Raw genomic sequence first — 15,818 nt, forward strand, 5'->3', positions numbered from 1 at the left:
CACCACCTGGTACCACACCAGAGGTCATTGGAACACTTGGTACTCTGGAAGACTGGATCCAACAGAGCCCAGAAACAACCTCAGAGCTCCATCCAGAAGACCACAGTCCCAGGGACAGCTAAGATACTACGCAGAACTCTCAAGAGGACCTGAGCGCTATATATATATATGCGCTCATTAGTGAGGTCAGATAGATGCTGGATGAGAAGGCCTGGCTCGCTGTCTCCACTATAATTCATCCCGGGTTGAGGTCAGGACTCTGTGCAGGCCAGTCAGGTTCTTCCACACCAAACTCACTCATCCATGTCTTTATGGACCTTGCTTTGTGCCCTGGTATCAGTCATGTTGGAACAGAAAGAGGCCATCCCAAACTGTTCCCACAAAGTTGGGAGCATGAAATTGTCCAAAATGTCTTGGTATGCTGAAGCAGTCAGAGTTCCTTTCACTGGAACTAAGGGGCCGAGCCCACACCATAATCCTCCCTCCACCAAACTTTACACTTGGCTCAATGCTGTCAGAGTAGTACTGTATGAACCCTGATTTTCAGACAGAGAAGTGTGATTCGTCACTGCAGAGGACACGTCTCCACTGCTGTAGAGTCCAGTGATGGCGTGCTTTACACCTCTGCATCCGACACGTTGCATTGCACCTTGGTGATGTAAGGCTTGGATGCAGCTGCTCAGCCATGGAAACCCACTCCATGAAGCTCTCTGCTCTGTTCCTGAGCTAATCTGAAGGCCACGTGAAGTTTGGAGGTCTGTAGCTGTTGACTCTGCAGAACATTGATGACCTCTGTGCTCTATGTGCCTCAGCATCCACTGAGCCCACTCTGTGAGTTTATGTGTCCCACCACTTTGTGGCCGAGTTGCTGTCGTTCCCAAATGCTTCCATTTTTTATATACAGCAATACCAAGAACAGTTGACTGGAGTATTTAGTAGTGAGGAGATCTCATGACTGGACATTGCACAGGTGGCATCCTATCATGGTGCTCCTGAGAGCGACCCATTCTTTCATCCTGTCACAAAATGAATGAATAATTTATTGTGGAACAAAACATGAGTAGAGGCCAAACAGTTCTACCTTTAATGGTTAAAAAAAACACGGGAAGGAAAACAACATTTTTAAATAAACAGCAATTTAAGGAACAGAGGACACTAACTGAACTGTGGACAAGTGAAGAGAAGGTTTGGAAAACATTTGAATCTGAAACTACGTCAGCTGTAAAACATGTTCAATAACATACATGAAGTAATCAGGTCATGATGATTTGATTATAAAAAACAAGCAGCTGGATACATTCTGCCAAACGTCAGACACATACAGGGAAACTGACTGTATAGTAAGTATTCAAGACAATAAAACACAGAAAACCATGTTTAAAAGTTTACAGCTAAATAAAACTGTTGCATCAAACTTATTTTTTATACTTTTTGAGGCAATGAACAAAAAGGTAGACAGCAGGAAAGTAGTCCAACAGTTCCTACCAATCATTTCTGGCTGCAGGAATGTTAGACGTTTGTTAGGGATCAAACTGTTTTCTGTGGTTCAAGTGTCTTCTACCAATGACAGAACTGCCAGTGAAGGCATCACAGACCGAGCCAGGCTGGTGTCAGTGAAGGCATCACAGACCGAGCCAGGCTGGTGTCAGTGAAGGCATCACAGACAGAGCCAGGCTGGTGTCAGTGAAGGCATCACAGATTTGGTCCAACAGGTATCAGGCTCAGTTGTTGGGATCCTCTCGGTCACTGGTCTGGTCCCAGTCTTTCATGGAGGCTTCCATCATGAAGTCCTCTCTGAGGACAGTCCAGGCAGGTTTATCCTCGGGATCAGGAGCCTGCACAGAAATATTACGTCACTCTCCAACACACTTCAGGGCTGATAATAACCAGTAGTAACATTGTTTTATCTTAATGATGGTATTTGTATCTGTGGCTGGTCAGTTGTACAGAAACACTCATTTTAAAGGCAAAGGTGAAGAAATAATGTTTTGTGTGTGTCTGTTAGCAAAATATTTCATGAAGCACTGGATGATTTTTTGCAGAACTGCTGTGTTCAAGTTGTAAGATAAGATAAGATAAAACTTTATTGTCCACTCATACACATAGTTAGCCATATTTTGCGATGTTGTTTGAACTGGAACTTTTCCTTCAGTTTTTTCCTTGAGTTAAAGTGGTGGGCAGAAACTGTTCACTACATCTGTGGAAATGAACCATAATATGTGACCAGAGCCAACCCGAGACGTTAATTAAGGCTAATGCTAACATCTTCAACGCAATGTTGTGATTTTCAGACTTGTTGAAAATCCCTGTAATTATCTACACATCTCTAATATAAAGTGTCTAGTCTCCTCCTCTTCTTAATCTGCAAGGCTCAAAAATTATTAGAAAACTGAACGGATCCTATTTTTAAAAATGTTTAAGTCTAAATATGAAACGTTAGGACATTTTGTACAACTTTGTAAAAGTTGGGGTGTTTTGTAAAATATAAAAACAGAATGCGGTGATTTGCAAATTGCATTAACCCATATTTGATTCAAAATGGAACATGGTCCTTTATATATTCTACTATATGATGAGCATGATGTTACATGTGAGTGAACATTGCAAACCCGTTTTATACTAAGAGGAGAAATGGAGTTGTAGCTCTTTTGGCCAAATATTGAAAATAAGGTCATATGCAGTCTCATGTGATATCATATGTCCTGCTCAAAGGATGTGCTGTAAACCAGAGGTCCCCACCCCCGGGCCGCGGACCAGTACCGGTCCGTGGCTCATTTGGTACCAGGCCGCACAGAAAGAAAAATTAACTTACAGTTTTTCCTTTTTTTTTTTGGAGTCTGAACAATATTTTTTTTGAAAACTGACCGGATTTCTCCACCATATCCGTCTATGACTCATTCTTAATGCATGTCAAAACGCTTATCTATGTCACGTGATACTGGGTGTAAGCTGTATAATGGACGTGAAGAACAGATAACAAATAACAACTGTTAGCACTGTGGCAAACATTCAATAAGAATCATCAGTTAGTCATCCATTAATAAGCACCGTAAGTAAAAAAGAAACCAGATTTAACTGTCATGCAAAGCAGTTGGAAGTGCCAGCTCCCATTCCGCTCTTTGCCAAAGTGTATCATAAAATGTTTTACTTCATCTGAGCTGAGAAATTACTGAATGAATTAGCTTGATCACTGCCTGATCCAGTTATAGCGCTACTGTGTGTTGTTTATTTAACGAATTAAGAACATATAGCGGACGAATGGGTTGTGAGGGTACGGGTGGCCTTGCTAAGCTTAGTGTTGCAGAGGCTTCTGCCAACCAACTCAGGGAAGATATTCCCATCCATGATGTCATTTTCCCACAGTATAAGGCTGTCGGCAGTCCTTTTCACACTTCCTCCAGTGCTGTCTGGGGCTTCCTTCCATGTGAGGTGGGGAAGAAGTTCCAGGTTGTTCTCTTGAAACCTTGGTTTGGAGGGACACTGAAGAGGAGAGAAAAGGTCTTCTTGTTCTCGTATTGCTTGCTGGGGTCATCTGACCAAAGGTGAATTGTATCAACTTTCGGACACTTTAAACAAGTATGTCAAGACTGGCTCCATGCGAGTCCAAATGGCAGGCGCATCTTGCTGCTTGGATTCTGACGCTGTCTTCTGTTCTTTTGTATCGTACATGCAAGTGTGCAGGTTGAGCTGTGGGAGGTTCTGACCAAAATGGCATGACTGTACCTTGGACCTATACTTGCATTTCACATGCACAATTACTGTGCTGTCATTGCACTTCTTGATCATGCTCCTGCACACTCTGCTCTGGTTCTGAACTGAGCGCCGTCTTCAGTTTGTCTTCATATCGTACCCAGCATGCCACTGTGCATTAGTTGTCATTCATGCTACATTTTGGTATTCCTCCTTTAACTCTGCCTCAATGTGTATTTTCTCTTTCCACTTAATTTGATATTCCCCATTTCTTCTCCTTCTCTCCTAGCCATAACTTCCTAAAATACACGAAGTCCAAGTTGACTGTAATGACTATGACACTGGGGGGAATTACAGTGACTGTAAGATTTGGTTAAATGTTGTCATGACATTTTCATTTGGTTTTAGTCATTGGAGATGCATAGTCTACAAGGGATATTGTATACGATGTGTTATGTAAGTAGGTAGTAGGTGCACTATGTGCATCCCTGATGACGTAAGCCAAATGAACATGGCATAATAATGAGCTGACAGAGAGTGAAGGCACACTTTATCCCCTAGGGTTGGGTGGAGTAGTAACATTACAGGTCATATTATATTCTAGCCTCCATTGAAGACCATTTGGAGGTTTTCATTGACAGAAGCCTACTCTTTCACATGATAGGAATGAGTTGTTCACATTAGCCATCTTGTTTCTCCTATATTGTCATCTCCTTCAGACCTCTTCTTACAAAAAAATACACATTTATGTCATAATCGAATCTAATATTTTTTATATAAAAGAGGATTGTTGACATGTTATGGTTGTGACAGTAGCAGTGTCCAAAAATATGAACAAGTTTAAGAGAAAATATCAAACTTACAGGAGCCTAAGTGATCCTGAAGCAAGCAGGGTTTGAAAATGGGGTCCTCAGGAATGTAGTTGACCTGATTTTACTGCTTTTTATAAATATCTGACGGTGGTGACAAATATGTGGGACACATTTTCAGCAACCACAAAATAACAGTAAATATTGTTCAATACTCACTGTAGATTTTAATACATATTGCACTATTCCATTTCATGTGGTAAAGATATTATTCAATTAGATTAGAAGTTTTTGTTTTTTTAATCAAGTTGAAATTATTATCTCTTATCCAAAGACAACTGATTTTATAGGCAATGGACAAGCATATAATCATTAAATGAATACAAATGAAAAATAAACCTATAAAAACCCTTCCATGTGTGCAAAGACCTCCTTACAGAAGCTGAGAGTGGACGTAAAATATGACTGAACTCACAGGATGGACGTTAGTCCGCTCAGAGACTTGATCTCCCCCCTCTGCTTTCCTCAGCACAGAGATGAAGTCTCTTTTGGAGAAAGACGAAAGGATCTTGGACTTCTTTCTTTCTGAGCCACCAGCGTCCCTCATTTTGTCATTTGTTGTTTTTTGGTGTTTTCGTACAGAGTTGAAGAGCTGCACCACACCTCTAAGAAAAGAGCACAAAGAGAGCATCAGCGTGATAAAAATGTCACACAGTTAGCTCTGATAACTTCAGGAAGTCAATAATCAGATATTCACCTGGTGGCTATTCTCTGCAGAGCTCTTTCAGTCTCACGGTCTTTCACAACGTCAGGTTTTTCTCGAAACATCATCTCCCGCATCAGCTTCTTGTCTATCTGTTGAACAAACACACATCATCTTTAAATGTTCATGATGATCTGGCCTGCCCACAAGCAGGACACCAGTTTGAACTTGTGTTGGTCATCAGATTGATTAAAACAGGGAGGAGATCAAACAGTCCTTATAGAACTCTGATTTCTGTTACAGGGTTTGTTTCTTTACCTCATAGGACAAGAAGGGTCACAAGTTTATTATTTAGTATTCAAAAACATAATGAAACTAGAGAAATGTGTGAATGTATTTTTGTTCTTACATTTGGGTATCTACTGCTTCCAGAAACAGTTCAAGTGCAAAAAAAAAACAAAAAAAACACCCAACCATTTTTGACAATAACTAAATGTTTTCTGGTGTTTGCAAAACGATCCGTTTCAGAAACCTCAGGATTGTTGCATCACAATCCTTGTTACCTAGCAACCCCAAGCCGGGCCCAGCCCCTCCCCCAGCAACCCAGGTGGAGCTCCGCCCACTTCATTACAGGAAGACCGTCACGTTTGTTCTGCTGGTTTTACTGCTGAACAATGTTCTGTTGTCGGCTGCAGTATAGAACATGTACTGCCGGTGTCCCGACCCGCTACCAGTCAGGGTTCGGACCCACTGATTGCTGCTGTCTGACTCGACAAATGTCAGTTCAGAACCGCTACGTGCCCCTGTCCCAAAGTCAGAATCCTCGGAGTTGTAATTAATAACAATATAAATGTGTGTCAGATCCACAGCGTTTAAACCGTTCAGTGAGTTTTTAGGTTTAGAGACGGGACACTGAGTTGGGGGGCGTGGCCAACAGCAGCTTATTTGCATAATAGTGACATAGCCCTAAAACTGCTAATTCTGAAATGAGCTCAAAACAGGCAGAACTGATCAGGTGAAATCTCAATATCTAAAAATGATTTTGTGTATTAAATATAATGAACATGTTTTGTACAGCCCACAGACTTATCCTGATTTGTCAGGTCAAAGAAGCATAATAGGTCCCCTTTAAAATTAAAACAACCAGAAGCTGAAAGCTAAAATTGGAAAAACAGATGCTGAAATGAGCAGAACAGTAACTACAAAAACAAAACTGTAGATAAAAGCCAAAAGTAGCAGAATGGTACCTAAAAATGGCATAAAAACAAAATATCCTAAAGCAGATTTCAATGAGAACAATGCTAATGAAGGAACTGAAGACATCTCAATGCATTTCTTTGGGGACTTTCACTTTTAATTATATTACATGTTTTGAAAAGCATAAAAGTTGCATAAACCAAAAGCCACAACCATCATCTCTCATGTCTGGAAAAAGTCTGACTGCAAAAACATAGAAAACACTATAAACAGCAAGACAGTGGTGTAAATGCTGACTCAGAATGATGGGGTTGGTGATGGGGATCTCTAACCAGCTCTTACCTCCATGACCACAGGAAGCCATGAATACAGAACCAGAACTCATGATGGGGTTCTTATATTAGAATGGACACACACACACACATCATTAAGACCTTATCAGAGCTCAGTACCTGTTTCTTCTTCTCCAGCCTCTGTTTCCTCTCGGTTGCCTTCATCTTGTCCAGCTCTTTGTTTTTAACCAGGATGCTGCTGCTGGTCTTTGTAGTCTTCTTCTCCAGAATCTTTGCCATGGCCTCAGCCCAGCCAACCATGGTGTCTGCATTCTTTTCCTCCACATCTTCAGCCTTTTCCCTCTCCTCTTCACTGCAGTCATCATGTTTTATTTCATCATCTGACATGTCATCCATACTACCTCCTTCATAGTCATCTTCTTCATGGCTGTTCTCACCTGCATCACCTCCTGAGTCACATAAAGAAACTCACATTAGAACGTAGCTGCAAGCTCTCATTACACCACACTATCTGAACAGTCCTTTGTTTGTCCCTCCAAGGGAGAATGGGCATTATTATTATTACAGCACAGTAAAGAACAAAACTCAGTCATGGGACATGATGTTATAGAGCACTGAATTCTGGGTACTGGGGAGGTTATACTGGAAATGGTTGGAGTTGTCTACTTGTTCTTTCTCTATACAGTGGACTAAATACTGAATGAGTGGAGACTTTAAACAGCGTCAGTAAACAAGAAGAGAAGAGGGGCTAATGAAAGAAAAAAGATTCCAAGTTATGCTTTTAAACAGTTTGAATTTCCACCAGACTCTGAACAAAGATTAGACCACAGATCTTGACATATGTAAATCAGCTGTAACAATGGTGCAGAAAAACATAAAACATGTGGACTCCAACTTCAGTTGTCATGGTTACTGAGCCCACACTGGGAGCAGAGGATGGCTGCTGCTAGAAATGACAAGATTCCACTACTGTGTGAAGAAAAGTTGATTTAAACCTGGGGACTCATCCCCAGCCTAGACAAAAGGAAACAAGCCATGCCCCGGCCCAATCTACAACCAGAACCTTTTGGGGTTTTTGGAAAGCATGGCGCTATGACAGGTGGTATTGTAGGTTATAAACTTAAGCAGCTGTCATTATTATCCCCACTTCCATACTCACACTGACAAAAAATCTGGTAGGCATGCTAAGATACATTCACGAGTGTGTGAGAATATTTATTGGATTAGACATGTACCAAACATTCAAGTACTACATGTGCTGCTACCAAACTGTCATTTATGACTTTTAGTCGTCTACCTGAAAACATCTAAATGTAAATTAAATTTTCCAGACACAAACTTACTTTTCTCTGATGTTTGTGCTATTTTAGATGTTTTACAGCTACTTCAAAACATTACTAGTAAAACTACATTTTAATTGCTGCTGGTTGGATATCTTTACTTTATATCTATCCTGCCTAGTCCAGATGTTAGTGTGACCAGGACAAATGGTTTTATTGGTACCTAAAACAGTAATTAGAGGAGTGTGATTTGAATAAATGTTAAAACAGCCTTATGGTTCTGTTTTTGACAGTCTTTGCAGAAAGAGGCATCTCTCTGATTTTCTGCACAATTTCACTTGTTTTTAAAGTCCACAAATAGGTGTTCTGAAATCTTAATGAATGACTTTTTCATATATTCTCCATCTGTAAATGGTTTTCCATCCCTGGCTATTTACCGAGCGGCCACAAAACTGGCATATGTAGTTGAATTTGCAGACTTCACCCACTTCTTGAATTGATTTTTCCTCAGATCAACCTTCCACATCAGTTCTGAAACAGCTTTTTCTCTCTCCTCTCCCTCTGGATATTTTTCAGCAAAGGTTCTGTGTTTATTTTGGAAATGTCTTGTATCATTTGACCTTTAATTGTTAGCCAGTCTTTCTCCACAAATTAGGCATACTGCTAACACACTCTTGTCAGAAGCAAACACAAACACTTGTCCATACTTGGCCTACCTGGGGTTGAAAGTCTCGATAAATGGACAGTGTTTTGGCAGGTATACCAGCTTCCGTGTGTGTGACGCTTATTTTGAACGACGAAAAATAATAACATAATTTTATTTTAATATTTCAAGATCACAATAATATTCCAATTTAGAACAAATTAAAAAAAAAAAAAAGAACTAACACAAATAAAATACCCTTCAATCAAATACTTAAAATTTGTTTCCTCCATCCAGACGGAGCCGCAGTAAAGGATGAAAGAGCCGGGGTTGCTGACCCCTGCTGTACACAGAAGTATTTGGGCCACAGTGGGGGAAAATCCTCAGAATTCTGACCTTTTTTTCTAGAATTCTGAGATTAAGGTCAGAATTAGGAATTTTTTCCCCCCACCATGGCTCTAATCTTCTTCAGTAGTATACGAAAAGCTAAACTGTTCCACAGTTTTGGAGCAGCAACTGTAAAAGTCCGATCACCTCAATGTTTTAGTTTGGATCTGTTATGGTAAAAGATAAACTGATGTGTTCTGGATCATTTCTAAGCAATGCAGATGATTTATCCGAAGCAACATACAAAGTGTTACAGCAGTCCAACCCAGAGGTAACAGAAGCATGGCTCACTTTTTCAATGTCTTTGGCAGGGAGATGGGACTTCACCTTGGCAAGGAGACTTATTTGGGCATAAACTTGGTTTCACAACTAAAATTGATCTGTTTGTCAAGTCTATGTTGTTCTTGCTACACAAACTGCTATAACCACAGCAGAACAGAAAAGGATTTCCTCGCAGCAGCTCCAGATCAGGACAAGATGGAGACTAAAGACTAAAAGCTGTATGAACGCCTCGTTGCATCAGGGAGGAATCATGTTGGAGATGGATTAAACAAACATCAGCAGACTATTAAAGTCATCTAAATGATTCACCATTTTATTTAAATAATTAGTACTCTGTTAGATTGTCAGAATAAACAAACCCTTGTTTTCCCTCACGGCCCCAGGGCCACTCGCTGTACACTGCATCTGTCCTGATTTTACAAACAATATATTTGATTAGAGATATCAGACACACACCACTGGACTAGAGGATGAGTTATACTTTCTGTGACATTCCTGTTGTCTTTTTCTAAAGCCAGCAGCAGCTGCTTTTTTCTCTCCTTTGCATCAAACCAACCACCTTCATGTGTTGGTGGAGTATTAAATCACAATCGCAATATTGAAGTCAAAAAATTGCAATTAGATTATTTTCCAAACATTCAGCCCTAGTTGGCTGGATGTTCAGAGTTGGGTCTGTAATCCAGTCACAGGGGACTGCGACCAGATTCAGCTCTGTGACTGAGGTCAGGTCGGAGCTGTTCCCCTCCCACACGTGCAGATTTTGCATCTTTACTTGTCACACACCAACAGATAAACATACAGATTGTATGCATTCCTGCAAAGATAGGACAAATTAAATGCAAAACAGAAACAGAAGTTGTTCCAGAAGCCATCTGATTCAACCCTCAATGTTAGACCTTCTGAACTCATGATGGCTCTACACAAGCAGCAGAGCAGATGTCTCAAGTGAAATATATATAAAGTCCACTCAGCTGTTTGAACAGGGATGCTTCAGAATATTCTGTACATTATTTACTGACTTTTTCTCAGCTGAGTGTTTTATTGAAATGTTTTTTTTATTAAGACGAATTCCAATAAAGTTTGATTTGTCAGGATTTTATTAATCAAAGTGGATTGCAGGACATTGAGTGTTTTTGTAGCTGTTGGACTGAGGCTGTGGTCACTAAGCTATAATAACAGCATCATATTATATTTAGATTTTAGGCAAGCTGAGAAGTGTTCAGATGTGAATATATTGTCATGTGCACACGTGACAGATATCAGATCGCCAAAAAATGGTGAGATTTAAACAGTAAGGTGTGAACACCATCAAAGCTCACCACTTGCATTTGAATCACGCAAATCGGATGTAAAGTGACAGATGTGAACAGGGCCTTAGTGAAGTCTTGTCAACCAAACTGAGGCTAAAGAGAAGAAAGTCCTGTTACAGTAAAAGTAAAAACCGTGTATTTAAAGAGACTAAATTAAACACAGAGGTAGAAACAAACACCCAGCCTTTAGCTCAGGGGTGTCCAATCCTGGTCCTCGAGGGCCACCATCCTGCATGTTTTACTTGTTTCTCTGCTCCAACACACCTGATTTGAATCACTGGGTGATTAACAGGCTTCTGCAGAACAAGCAGAGGTAATCTAAGCACTGAACCAGGTGTGTTGGAGCAGGGAAACAAGGAAAGCATGCAGGATGGTGGCCCTCCAGGACCAGGACTGCCCACCCTGGTCTAACTGTATGAACCTGTCATGAAGTGCGCCGCCTGCCTTGTGTCTCCACGGACTTTACAACACAAATGTCGCTTTAACAGGTCATTAAAAACTCACCAGTGTGTTGTTCCATGTGTATACCACTCCGAGTCATCCCGCGTTTCAAGATACTTTGTCCGTGGCTCAACAGACAAACAGCAAAGATCAGTTCCGCTTAGTTCCCGCGCATGCGCATTGCCAAAGGTCGGACGGATTAATGGGTAACACCAATGACCATGACACGCCGCTCTGAAGGCTCGGGCCGATGTGTGTAGAAAGCGAGGCGTCTGACCATTCATCAGAAATATCTAATAGTAGTATCCTGCCTACTCCCTTCACAGATCACTGTGCCATACACATGAAGCTACATTTTCAGTCAGACAGTGCAAAGAGATTCACTTTTTGGAAACTGAATAACTCGCTTTTAAAGCATGATTATATCATCCGCAACCTTATTTCTTTGATAGATAGATACTGGACTAAAGCCAATACTGAGAAGGTGTTTGGGCAGAACTGGGAACTTCTGAAGTTAGAAATAGGAAAATATTTAAGAAAATGTGGTAAGGATATGTCCAGGAAAAAAGACTGATAGAGGACACCATTATTTCCAACTTCACCACCCTATCCATGAAATCAGCAGATCAAATGTTCTTTGGATTAGAAAAGAGTCGATCTAACTCTAACACCATACACAAACTTAAAATTAATGGAAATGTCTGCAGTGGTCCTCGTGAAACTGCGTCTTTCTCTGCCGACTTTTATAGATTATTATATAGCTCCTCGTATAATAGTGAGTATGCTGCACAATGTGGCAATCTGTGAATTCTCTTCCTGGTTGTTCGTCCTGGTTCCCAGTTGGTCGGCTCCTTAATCATCGGCAGCTGTAACTAATCAACTCTCCATCTGGCTGGGTATTTATACCTGCCACAAAGATCAGATCAGCGCTGGAGCATTGCTCACCTTGGGTAAAGTTTGTCAGCCAAACAAAGTGTTTAAACGATAGCTGCCTGTCAATCAGCTTTTGTCTTCTAGGCTCCTTCAGAGTTCCTGTTCCTTGTGAGATCTTAGACTTGTGCAACTTACCTGGAAGAAGTGGTTTTTTTGAGCCGCTCACCTGTTCTGATCTGAGTCCTGCCTGTCTGCCTTAACTTGGGAACAAAACCCTCTCCCTCCTCAAAACGCGTCTAGGAAATACTCCCCGTGGGATCCTCACATCGCTGCCGCAACTACCAACCTGTAAATACTCACCGCTGGCTCACCCTCACCTCACCGTAAGCAAGGCAAACCACCTCCTCCTGCAAACCCCTTATGCTAAGTTGAATACTTTACTCATCTGCTGTTTTCCCTTTCAGGCCCGCTCCTGTAAAATTGATATCACTGTAAATAAATACACTTACCTTGATCTTGTCTCCCGTCACCCAGCTGCACGCTCTTGAAACCTTTGGGTAAATCCTGACACACAATTCTTCGATGCTCTTCCAAATCTTAAAAAAGTTGATGAAAGTAACAGACTTTACTGTGATCAGGCAATTTCTCTACTTGACATTTCAGATGCCATTAAACACCTGAAGCTGAACAAATCTCCAGGGGTACATGGCTTTAATCTCTGAATTTTATAAATTATTTTCCAAACAGCTGGCTCCTTTCCTTCAAGTATATTTGGAAAGGTTTAACAAGGGGACACTCCCTGCTACTCTCACTCAAGGCCTAAAGGCACTAAAATCATTGCTTTAGTGCTGGCCAAACGTCTTATAAATGTTTTAGATGATATTATTGATGAAACTTAGGATGTATTAAAGGATGTCACATATCTAACAATATTAGATTTGGTCCTAGACATAATAGATTATTCAGATTTAATTGAAGATTTATCTTATTTCTCAATTTTAAAAAAGCTTTTGATTCTGTAGAACACAGCTTTCTATTTTCAGCTCTTAAAAAATTTGGATTTGGTCCCTTCTTCAATAAAGCCATTCAAAGTCTTTATGCTAATGGCAACAGTGCTATCAAGTTAAATCAGGAGCTTTCCCTAAATTTCAGTTACATCGAGGCATCAGGCAGGGGTGTCCTAAATCTCCATATCTCTTCCTCCTAGCTGGCCAACTTCTCTCAACCCATCTGAGGGCGAGTCCTTTACAAGGTATCAATATTGCAAACAGGAATCTTCTAATAAGTCAACTAGCAGACAATACTACACTTTTTTTTTTTTTGCGTAACTCAGAACAAGTCCCCCTAGCTCTTGGTATTATCCAGACCTTCTCTAGAGCCTCTGGGTTATGTTTAAATGTCAATAAATGTGAACTCTTTGCTTTAAAGGATTGTAGTTTATCCTCTATTAGCACCGTTCCAATTAAACAAAATGTTGTATACTTAGGAATCACTATTACCAAAAATGATAAAAGCAGATGTGTTAAAAATGTATCTCCTGCTATTGACAGAACAAAAAAAAAAAGCTAAACCACTGGCTGCTTAGAGATTTAACTCTGAGGGGAAGGACACTTCTCGCCAAAGCAGAAGGCCTCTCTAGCTCAGTTTACTTGGCCTCTCCTTTGTTTGTAGACAACAGCACCTGTAAACATATTGACCAGGTGTTATTCAATTTTCTTTGGAAGCACAAAATTCATTATATTAAAAAATCTGTTATCACGAATCCAAACAATAATGGGGGGTTAACTTTCCTGGACTTTTCTACCTTAAACAGTACTCTAAAAGTTAGATGGATAAAGCAACACCTGTTATGGCCCACTTCATGTTGTAACTTCATTCCTAATTAAATATTCTCTCAATTGGGTGGGCTGGACTTTCTCTTACTCTGTAATTTTAATCCTGAAATAGTCCCAGTCAAACTGTCCACATTCCACAAACAATGTTTGCAGTCTTGGTTACTTACTGATCTGTAAGCACAACTATTCTCCTCACAAATATATAATCTGGCATAATAGAGATATTTTAAATAAGAACAAGTCCCTCTATGTTGACAAATGGAAAAAAAAATGTTTGTAAGACAATCAAGGGTCTTTTTTCAGGTACTGTTAAAGTTTTGATGTCTTTGTAATTCTTGTTTTGCTTTGGTTGTCTGTTGGTTTCTGTGTTCATGCCTTGTCATTATTCACCTCCCCAGTATTTTTCCAGTCATGTCTGCCACGCCCATCTCCACCTGTCAGTAATTGTTATCTCTCACCTGTATCCACTCACCTTGTTATCCCTCAGCCTTTAAAATTCGGTCCCTTTCTCCACCACCCCGCCGGATCATTGTTGTGTTTATATTGGACCTTGTACCTTCACTGCCTTGCCTTTCCTCTTTTTTGGATGTTTTGTTTAGTTCATTATTGTCTGCCACGTCAGCTTTTTGTTTTTGTTAGTTTTTACTTAAATAAATTACTTTTCGTTAAAAGATGATCTGTCTGTGTTCTGGGTTTGCCTCCGTCTCCCCCCGTCATGACAGTTACAGTGAATCTGCTAAGGAATTTGCAATTGTTTTTGATGTCATTCCTTCGGGCCTCATTATGATTATGAAAGGCATCATCAATCAAAAACCAGATCCTACCTCATACAATTTAATGGATACTGTTGTTGCTAAGACTTGTCTGGTGTCTACTTTCAATAACAAGAAAATTTGTTCCCTTTTTCAACAGCAAATCATTTCTCAACCCTGTGTTATTGGTTATTGGAATAGATAAATGCACAGAGTTAACTGGGAAAAGGTTTGGACTCTACCTCACAAATTCTTTGTTACAAATAAAGTTAAAGAAGTGTCTTACAAACTCATCCACAGATGCTACCCTACTAAGTATTATATGTGCAGATTTAAAAAAAAATGTTGATATAATGTGCTCTTTCTGTGCCGCTCAGGCTGAAGACATGACTCATTTGTTTTGGGACCATACCAAAAAACTCTGGGATAATCAGGAGACTTATACTTGTCATTTCTCCACAAACTCTTCTCAGTTATGAGACTGCTATCCTTGGCTTTACTGCTTTTGACAGAAAGAACTGTGACTCCTTCTTTGTCATCAGCCTCATTGTACTTCTTGCTAAATAGGCAGCACCCTAAGCAAGGAGACCCAGACTTCCCTCTCCCCAGCCACTTTGGCCAGCTCCTCCGGGGGAATCCCAAAGCGTTCCCAGGCCAGCCGAGAAACATAGTCCCTCCAGCGTGTCCTGGGTCTTCCTCTGGGCCTCCTCCCGGCGGGACGTGCCCGGAACACCTCACCAGGGAGGCGTCCAGGAGGCATCCTCACCAGATGCCTGAGCCACCTCAACTGGCTCCTCTCGACATGGAGGAGCAGCGGCTCTACTCTGAGTCCTTCCCGGATGACCGAGCTTCTCACGCTATCTCTAAGGGAGAGCTCAGACACCCGACACGGAGAAGGCACTCTACCCTTTTCCGGCTCAAGACCATGGCCTCGGATTTGGAGGCACTGATCCTCATCCCAGCTGCTTCACACTCGGCTGTGAACCGCTCCAGCGAGAGCTGTAGATCACGGCCTGATGAAGCCAATAGGACCACATCATCTGCAAAAAGCAGAGATGCGATCCTAAGGCCACCAAAATGGATCCCCTCAACACCTTGGGCTCGGTACCCAATACTCCCGGAGTACCCCCCACAGGATTCCCAGAGAGACACGGTCGAACGCCTTCTCCAAGTCCACAAAACACATGTAGACTGGTTAGACCCTCAAGGACCCTGCTGAGGGTATAGAGCTGGTCCAATGTTCCATGACCAGGACGAAAACCACACTGCTCTTCCTGAATCCGAGGTTAGACTATCCGATGGACCCTCCTCTCCAGAACCCCT

General features: G+C 41.1%; 1 protein-coding gene across 1 annotated transcript; it reads right to left on the reverse strand.

Annotated features, from left to right (window-relative positions):
- Positions 1-1,061: 1,061 nt before the first annotated feature.
- On the reverse strand, positions 1,062-11,225 carry rrp15 (ribosomal RNA processing 15 homolog). The gene is made up of 5 exons (XM_017438492.3): positions 11,099-11,225; positions 6,852-7,141; positions 5,257-5,354; positions 4,975-5,164; positions 1,062-1,835 (listed from the first exon to the last, which is right to left on the reverse strand). Exons 1-5 carry the CDS (start codon positions 11,133-11,135, stop codon positions 1,722-1,724), a joined length of 729 nt encoding a protein of 242 aa, XP_017293981.1. The 5' UTR covers positions 11,136-11,225; the 3' UTR covers positions 1,062-1,721.
- Positions 11,226-15,818: the final 4,593 nt, after the last annotated feature.

This window comes from Kryptolebias marmoratus, linkage group LG16 (genome assembly GCF_001649575.2).
Source record: "Kryptolebias marmoratus isolate JLee-2015 linkage group LG16, ASM164957v2, whole genome shotgun sequence".
In the NCBI taxonomy this organism is placed as follows: domain Eukaryota; kingdom Metazoa; phylum Chordata; class Actinopteri; order Cyprinodontiformes; family Rivulidae; genus Kryptolebias; species Kryptolebias marmoratus.

Bases quoted from the DNA above. Each gene is read 5' to 3' on its own strand.
- rrp15 (XM_017438492.3), bottom strand. From the start codon at position 11,135: ATGACTCGGAGTGGTATACACATGGAACAACACACTG. The intron at 7,142-11,098 runs GTGAGTTTTTAA...TATGTGACTCAG, and splicing joins ACACATGGAACAACACACTG to GAGGTGATGCAGGTGAGAAC. The intron at 1,836-4,974 runs GTGAGTTCAGTC...ATTTCTGTGCAG, and splicing joins AGCGGACTAACGTCCATCCT to GCTCCTGATCCCGAGGATAA.